Genomic DNA, 9106 nt, shown 5'->3' on the forward strand with positions numbered 1-9106 from the left:
GTAGAGACGTGGATGGATCTAGAGACTGTCATACAGAGTGAAGTAAGTCAGAAAGAGAAAAACAAATATCCTATATTAACGCATATATGTGGAACCTAGAAAAATGGTACAGATGAACCAGTTTGCAGGGCAGAAATTGAGACACAGATGTAGAGAACAAACATATGGACACCAAGTGGGGAAAGTGGCGGGGGTGGTGGTGTGATGAATTGGGAGATTGGGATTGACATGTATACACTGATGTGTATAAAATGGATGACTAATAAGAACCTGCTGTATAAAAAAATAAATAAAATTCAAAAATTCAAAAAAAAATCTCGATTCCAGGTTGACCAAAAGAAAAAAAGCTGGGATTCCCTGGTGGCACAGTGGTTAAGAATCCGCCTGCCAATGCAGGGGACATGGATTTCATCCCTGGTCCGGGAAGATCCCACATGCCGCAGAGCAACTAAGCCCATGCACCACAATTAGTGAGCCTGTGCTCTAGAGCCCACGAGCCACAACTACTGAGCCCGCGTGCCACAACTAATGAAGCCCACGCACCTAGAGCCCGTGCTCTGCAACAAGAGAAGCCACAGCAATGAGAAGCCCGCGCACCGCAACGAAGAGTAGCTCCTGCTCGCTGCAACTAGAGAAAGCCCGTGTGCAGCAATGAAGACCCAACTCAGCCAAAACTAAATTAATTAATTAATTTTTTAAATTAATTAACATACCCATCAATGTTTGCAGATTGCACTACTTATTCAGAAGAAAAAACAAAGATGTCTGATGACAGGAGGAAGAGTGAGGACTTGGACCTCAGTGAGGGAGCAGCAACAGTAGTGTAGAAGCCAAGCCCAGCACAGACTGATGAGTCACCTTTGTTATTTTTTAAAAGGCTATTTTCACTTAATGTTCAGAGCCATTCAAAAGGCTTTACATTCAAAGCCAACGTAACTTTTAGTATTTGTCATGGAGTAAACCAGAAATGACAAAGTTGCTGAAACTTTATGGGAACAAGCCAGAGAATTCAAAGTAGCCCGCACAAAATCCTTCCTCAGTAACATCCTAGGAACCTTAAAAGGGATGAGGAGCAAGTGCTATATGAAATCCATGCCTCGCCACCTGGGCCCTGATCTGCAGGAGGCGGATCTGTGGCCCCCACTTCCTCTTTCTCCTGCAGCTTAACAGGGGCCATTTAATGGCATCTCAACCAGAGAATTTTATGTCAGTTTATGTCATTTATGTCCTTTTTCATTTGAAGAACCGTTAAAGGTATGGTGAGAGAAAGCTGAAAATAACTGGCTTGCAAGTGATTTTCATTTTTGTTGTTGTTTTGGGATTTTTTTGGCCACGCCGTGCCGCGCAGCATGTGGAATCTTAGTTCCCCAACTAAGGATCGAACCCGCAACCCCTGCATTGGAAGCATGGAGTCTTTTTTTTTTTAACATCTTTATTGGAGTATAATTGCTTTACAATGGTGTGTTAGTTTCTGCTATATAACAAAGTGAATCAGCTATACATATACATATATCCCCATATCTCCTCCCTCTTGCGTCTCCCTCCCACCCTCCCTATCCCACCCCTCTAGGTGGTCAAAAAGCACAGAGCTGATCTCCCTGTGCTATGCGGCTGCTTCCCACTAGCTATCTGTTTTACATTTGGTGGTATATATAAGTCCATGCCACTCTCTCACTTTGTCCCAGCTTATCCTTCCCCGTCCCCATGTCCTCAAGTCCATTCTCTACATCTGCGTCTTTATTCCTGTCCTGCCCCTAGGTTCTTCAGAACCTTTTTTTTTTTTTTAGATTCCATATATATGTGTTAGCATACAGTATTCGTTTTTCTCTTTCTGACTTACTTCACTCTGTATGACAGACCCTAGGTCCAACCACCTCACTACAAATAACTCAATTTCGTTTCTTTTTATGGCTGAGTAATATTCCATTGTATATATGTGCCACATCTTCTTTATCCACATTCATCTGTTGATGGACACTTAGGTTGGGAAGCACGGAGTCTTAACCACTGGACAGCAAGGGAAGCCTCTCGCAAGTGATTTTGGATCATGGGGGAATTTTCATTTTCTGTGCAAACCGTATAAAACTTAGTGGTCTCTACTACCGCTGTTACAGCTAAAGTCCACCGAAACAATCAACAGGCTTCTTTGTATTTATTTATTTTTGGCTGCATAGGGTCTTCATTGCTGTGCGCAGGCTTTCTCTAGTTGCGACAAGCAGGGGCTACTCTCCGTTGTGGTGCGTGGGCTTCTCAGTGTGGTGGCTTCTCTCGTTGCGGAGCACAGGCTCTAGGCACACAGGCTTCGGTAGTTGTGGCGCACGGGCTCAGTAGTTGTTGCACATGGGCTCAGTAGTTGTGGCGCACGGGCTTAGTTGCTCTGCAGCATGTGGGATCTTCCCGGACCAGGGCTCAAACCTGTGTCCCCTGCATTGGCAGGCAGATTCTTAACCACTGCGCCAACAGGGAAGTCCCTTCTTTGTACTTTTTAAGGCACCCAACTGAACAAAATATTAACAGTAGAGGTCTTCACCTAAAAACCCAAAGGTTGTCAGGGAAAAAAAAATCATCTCCTGGATTCAAAATGAAGGCTTCTCCTCATCACAAGTTAAAAACAACAACAAAAAAACTATATTTAAAGTAATAACATCAACCATTACAATAATAATTACAACAAACAAACTTTGAGTATCTACCATGTGTCAAAACTGGAAATTCAGACATGGATAAACCAGAATAAGGCTATTTGGCAGAAAGGACATCTGATGACCACCCTAGACATCCTAGATTAATCACAATGTTTAGTCCTGGGACACCACCCACACCAACCAGCAGATCTGACCACATTGTTAGCTGATACATGGCCAAGGGATATATAAACCCAGCTTCATATCTAAGCCTTGGGAATACAAAAAAAAAAAAAAAAAAAGGGTAAATCTGCTAGGGAAATAAAGCCACTAAAAATGTAGCAGAAATGCTTTTGTCTCCTTTTATAATCAACTGTTTTGAACAGCCTGTTACAGATTCCTTCCTTTTTTTTTTTTTCTTTTCTTTTTTTTTTTTTTCTTTTTTCTGCGGTACGCGGGCCTCTCACTGTCGCGGCCTCTCCCGCTGCGGGGCACAGGCTCCGGACGCACAGGCCCAGCGGCCATGGCTCACGGGCCCAGCCGCTCCGCGGCACGTGGGATCCTCCCGGACCGGGGCATGAACCCGTGTCCCCTGCATCGGCAGGCGGACTCTCAACCACTGCGCCACCAGGGAAGCCCCTTCCTTTTTTTAAAATAAATAATTGAAGACTGATCAAAGAATCAAGTTTTTTGCCACAAGGCTCATATGGAAACCCAGAAAAAAATACTATTTTTAAAAAGATTACCATCTACAGCAAACTTGAGATTTTAGTGTTCTTACAGATAAGTGTGATCCAGAATGTGATTAACTAAATGAACAGCATACTTTCATTAATTATTAATAATCACATGGTGTTACTTACCTTATTTTCAGTCTAATTTTGTTCACAACTTCATCGATGTTTGCCAGAGACTACAATAAAGAAGGAAAGGTGCCAGCTATTATTTCACTTCCTGGAATTCCTCTTTCCAGAGAAATGATGAACTATAATGGCTATTTATGACATCTCAAAGAAACTAATCATATGGTATGATACAATTTTCACTTAAAAAATATATATATAGGGAATTCCCTGGCGGTCCAGTGGTTAGGACTCCACGCTTCCACAGCAGGGGCATGGGTTCAATCCCTGGTCGGGGAACTAAGATCCCACAAGCCTTGCAATGCAGCCGGGGTGGGAGGGCAGAGGAAGTATAGCGGTAGTTGGCAACAACTGCAAAATTCAGCCTGGAATCTATTTTTCATAAATAAAGTTTATTGGAAAACAGCCATGTCCATTCATTTACATATTATCGACAGCTGCCTTTGAGCTACAAAGACAGAATTGAGTAGCTGCAACAGAGACTGAATAATCCATAAAGCCTAAAATTGCTATCTAGACCTTTACAGGAAATTTCCTGACCCCTGGTATATAGGATCGTGACAAACTCGTACAACAAAATCCTCATAGCAACAAAAATGAATGAATGATTACAACAGACAACAACATGGATGAACCTTACTAACATGATGTTGCGTGCACACACACACACATACACACAAACCAGACACAAGAGCATATACTGTATGATTGCATTTATAGTATTTCCAAAGTGAGTGAAACTATTCTCCTGCATTAGAAGTCAGGATAGTGGTTAACTCTGGGGGAGGCAGTGACTGGGAGAGGCAAGAAGGGGCTACTTTATTAATGTTTTATTTCTTGGTCTGGGTGGTGGTTACCTGGCTTTACTCATTTGGTGAAAATTCATCAAGTTGTACATTTAGGATCTGTATACTCCTCCACATTATGTTAAACGTCAATAAATAAATACCTCTGTTTTTTATTTCGTGTCTAGGTCCATTAGAAAAAGGCCTGGAAGGATAAACACTATTACTTTGAGTCTATATTAGTAGCTGTAACCTATGAAATCAGTAGCAGTAGTTGTAATCTATGAAGAAGAGGGATTTTAAGTTTTTCTTCTTTTTGCCTATGAGTATTTTCTAATTGCTCTATATTGACAATGCACTGCTACTGCAATTATAATACAGTTATTTCTATTTTTAAGACAATGACAATAAAAACAAATGGACTAGTACCAATTTAGTGAGCTGAAAACATGAGGAAAGGGTGCCCCCTAATGGAATAGAGATGGTACAATTTTATAGCACCATTTTAACTGAAGTTTTCAAAATATAGTTTTGTAAGTCCTCTTTCCCTCTCTCCCGATAGATATTTTACCTCAGAAGGAATTGGGGGTGATGCAGGAATTGTGCTCATAAATTGCTACCGGCAACCTGTGCTGGCAGGAAGAGGCAGGAGCCTTCCAGGCACAGGTCTGATAAGAGAACCAGGTCACACATAAAACAAGATGAAACCTTGCCATTTACGACAAGATGGATGGACCTTGAGGGTATCAAGTGAAATAAATCAGACGGAGAAGCACAAATACTGTATGATTTCACTCATATGTGAAATATAGAAAACAAATAAACAAACAAATAAACAAAATAAATGAACAAGGGCTTCCCTGGTGGTGCAGCGGTTGAGAGTCCGCCTGCCGATGCAGGGGACACGGGTTCGTGCCCCAGTCCGGGAAGATCCCACATGCCACGGAGCAACTAAGCCCCTGTGCCACAGCTACAATGCAACTACTGCAATGTCCATGAGGTATATAGATGGATTTTGCCCAAGATTTAGCAATAGTTGAAAGAAATTATAAATCATGCCCTTACTTTCTATTACCTTTTAATTAAGGTCCATGAGAATCTGGGTTGGAAAATGGTATAAATCTGGGGTTGGGGAAATAAAGGTACCCCTGTGTCATAAATTTCCTGAATTACCTGAGAAACTTCACTATACATCACCATGGATGTCGGGACATAATTAGATAAGACATATAACTGAATCTGTGGAACAACAAATGTCTTATGCTACCTTCAGTAGTTTAAAAACAAAAACCCATAAAAACTTATCAGGAAGAAGGGAGAACCTGGTGGTTCCCTATATACATAATTTTCAAATCTAACAATTTGTTGTGGTGAGTTAGCTGTCTTGATAGGCTGGGGTAAATTAAATCTTTTTGTGGCTAAAACTGCTATCTTTATACCATTGCTTCCAAATTTCTATCTCCAGCTAATTGCTAGAATTCATATTTCATAGAAAATGATGAGCTCTTAGGAAGCCCCTGGCGGTCCAGTGGTTAGGACTTGGCGCTTTCACTGCCAAGGGCCCCCGTTCAATCCCTGGCCGGGGACTAAGATCCTGCAAGCTGTACATGGTGCAGCCAAAAAAGAAAAAGATGAGTTCTAAAGGCTATCTGTGAAATCTCAGAAAAGACAATCACACAGTATGATACCATTTTTTCCAAATTTATTTTAAAAATCAGCATGTCCATCAGAAAAAGTTTGGAAGGATATATGCCAAAATATTAACAGTTATGGCAATGATGGGCTCCAGACTCAAATATCCAACTATGTATTTCTACCTGGATGGCCCAAATATGTTCAAAACTGAGCTCACCTTTACACCCTAATTCTACCTTCCTTACCACTAAAACTGGCTCTTCCTCCTTACTCCCAGTACAGGAAAAAGGGGCCAACACCACCCACAGTCTGCTGGGCTAGAAATCAAAGTTCTGAAATTTACATCTTGAAATAGGAATAAAAGTAGCTTTCTAACTCCAGGCTTATCCTGCCTACCTCATTCCCATTTTTCCCCTATTACATTAGAAAAATCCTGTCTACTTCCCAATTTACTACAGAAAACTGGGGGTTGGGGGGCAACAGGACAGACGCTTTCAACCTAAGGGTACGATTTCTAATAATATGCTCACTGTACAGAGAATTCCACACTAACACAACAACAGTATTTGGTATTAGCTAACCCTCCCCCCCCAAAAAAAGCTGGTTACAACGGAGTCTAACTTGAATTTAACTCTCACTTGCTTATCAAGGTCCCTTAGATTATGTAGTATAACACATAATACATCATTAATATTCAGGATGAGCCAGAAGCCACTGCAAGAAGAAAACTCTATACTTACTTGCTCTGTTGGGAACAGGGTGTTGATATACTCCACAGCATTGAAATCTGCTCGATCTAGAGGATCCTGGCTTGGAAATACCTACATAAAGATAGAGAATTAAAAATCACCTATCTTTCTGCCTTGCTTTATGTATTATTTCTTTCCTCCCTATTGGTTGGTAAGTTTTTGGAAGGCAAAGACCATAGCTTTTTTTCATTTTACGAGGCTTAACAACAACAGACGCGCAATAAAATATCTAGTAAAGTAAATCTGTAATTTTCACATCTTAGTAAAACTAACAGAATGTGCAACAGTGAAAAGTTCCAGATATCCACGAAATCCAAGGACAAGGTAAAATAAGTGGGCATTGTACACTATCAGATTAAGCCAGCGGATGACATGGTTGTATTAAGGGAATCTTGATAACAGACTTATTATTGAATGTCTCAGTGATGTCTCAGCAGTAGAATTCACTATGCATCAAAGCGATTATTATACTCAGCGTCAGGAAGTGGAGAGCTGACATTTAGGAACTGTCCATCTCTTTTACAGAAGAAAGCAAGCCGCCTTCTGAGAAATATAGCTAACTCCCTTCAGATGTTGCAATTTGAAGAACATGTATCAAGGTGGGTTGCAAAGCAGTTAAGTGATCCCCTGGGTACTAGATTTCACCAGCTCAAGGCAGTTATTCTGGGAAGCAAATTCTTTTTTGAGGTCTGCTTATTGGAGAAACCTGTGCTAGAATTCAATCTTACCAAGAAATAGGATAAAACTGTGCTCTTCTAAAACCCTTGTCAAACGATAACTGATTGCATTACTTGTTTCTTCTATTGGAGCCCACTAGGTCCAAAGGGAATGAAATGTATGTCTCTGGGAATTCCCTGGCAGTCCAGTGGTTAGGACTCGTGCTCTCACTGCGGGCAGCCCAGGTTCAATCCCTGGTAGGGGAACTAAGATCCCACAAGCCCTGAGGCAAGGCCAAACAAACAAACAAAAAACAAACGAAAAAAGAAACATATGTCTCTTTCTGGCAGATGGAGGTGGGTGGAAAGCAGTGTGACTTGAACACCAAAACTTTTGCCTAATGGCCTGGCATCCTCAGGATCTGCCAAATGTGCTGTGAATGAGTAATCCAACCACTCCAAGGAAAACACACCTAAAAATCTATAAATGGGACAATACAAACAAATAACTTAGTACACTGGCAGACGCATAGTAAGTATTAATGGTCAATAAATATTAACTATCAGTAATAGAAGTAGTAATGTTTAACTTCAAAAAACTTCCCAGTGGTCATTAAGTATGGCTCACCACTCCTTTTCCTAAATCCCCTACACCAACTTCTTTAAGGGAGATTTTTCTCCCTTCATCAGGAGCGATACCCTGTACAAGGGTCTAAATTGCTATTTCTAATATCATCACTCTTAAAAACTCCATACGCTTGAAAAGAGAATTTAGTCACCTAAAGAATTCCTGCAGGGAAGAGAAGCCACCTGGGAATATTCTTCAACCTAACCCAAATTAATCAACAGCAGGAATTCTCAACTAAGTATGGTAAAGGGTTTTTTGTTTTTTGCTTTTAACCTTTGCCCCTCTGCTTTGCGATATGCTTCAAAAATAGAGGTTACCTCCTCCCCTCAATTCCGCGTCACTCACAAGGGGCTAGATGGAGAATCCGGAACACTGCGACACCAGCCTGATAAATGAATGAACAGCCCCGCAACCCCCAAAACCTGAGGTTGCTACCTATGAGGTCCCTTTTTCTAGGTGCATCCTTTCAAGAGACACAGCTCCTTTACCCAAACCCACCAGGACGCCCCACCCTCCAAAGACAATCAAGGCCTAGAAAAGATTCTCTCCCTCCTCTAGATTCAGAAACCCCTTCCCACCACCACCTCCCACCAAAACCTTTCCTTGCCCTTCTGCGCCTAGCTCCCACGTCTCCCACGAAGACCGCTTCCCCGGCGTCCTACCCCATGTCCCACCCCCAGAGCTGCCCCAGCCTCCACACTCTCCTCCCGTCGAGGGGCGGAACGCTCACCTGCTCGATGGCTAGCTGCACGTCGGGCGTGAGCTGCAGCACGGCTTCCAGCTCCTCCACGAACTCCAGTTCCTCCTCCTCCATCATCCTGCCGCCCAGCTCCCTCCCGGCGCCCACCCCTACCCCGAGCCGCACGTCCTGCAGCCACCCACGCCCCAGAATAGCAACCCTCCGGCGGCAGCGCTCCAGACAGCCTGGGCTCTGTCACCCAGTCGGGCACTTCCGGGAAGCCAGGCACTTCCGGGATCCGGGGCATTCTGGGATAGCGGAGGACTGACCTCTGGTCCCAAGGAGGAGGTGTTCCTGTCACCTCCCGGAGTCTCCCTGGGCAACCCTGTAGTCCGGCGGCCCCCACCTGCCCTCACCCCTCCTTAAGATGGTGGGGACCCGCTTCACCTCGCCGAAGGCGCCCTCCCCACTTGGGCCCTGGCGCTGG

At 43.1% G+C, this 9106-nt stretch overlaps 1 protein-coding gene across 3 annotated transcripts in view; it reads right to left on the minus strand.

Moving 5' to 3' along the window:
- VPS53 (VPS53 subunit of GARP complex) overlaps nt 1–8794 on the minus strand; it is a 127312-nt gene extending 118518 nt beyond the window's left edge. For all 3 annotated transcript variants that reach the window (XR_013825035.1, XM_079904523.1, XM_079904522.1), the window contains exons 1-3: nt 8671–8794; nt 6648–6728; nt 3488–3537 (exon numbers count right to left, since the gene is read on the minus strand). Coding sequence is in view for 2 of the 3 variants with exons in the window: in XM_079904523.1 (XP_079760649.1) it covers nt 3488–3537; nt 6648–6728; nt 8671–8757 (218 nt within the window). In the remaining variant the exon portion in view is untranslated. The remainder of the gene's footprint in view (nt 1–3487; nt 3538–6647; nt 6729–8670) is intronic.
- Between the last annotated feature and the right edge of the window lie 312 nt (nt 8795–9106).

This window comes from Stenella coeruleoalba (genome assembly GCF_951394435.1).
Source record: "Stenella coeruleoalba genome assembly, chromosome: 19".
Lineage (NCBI taxonomy): Eukaryota > Metazoa > Chordata > Mammalia > Artiodactyla > Delphinidae > Stenella > Stenella coeruleoalba.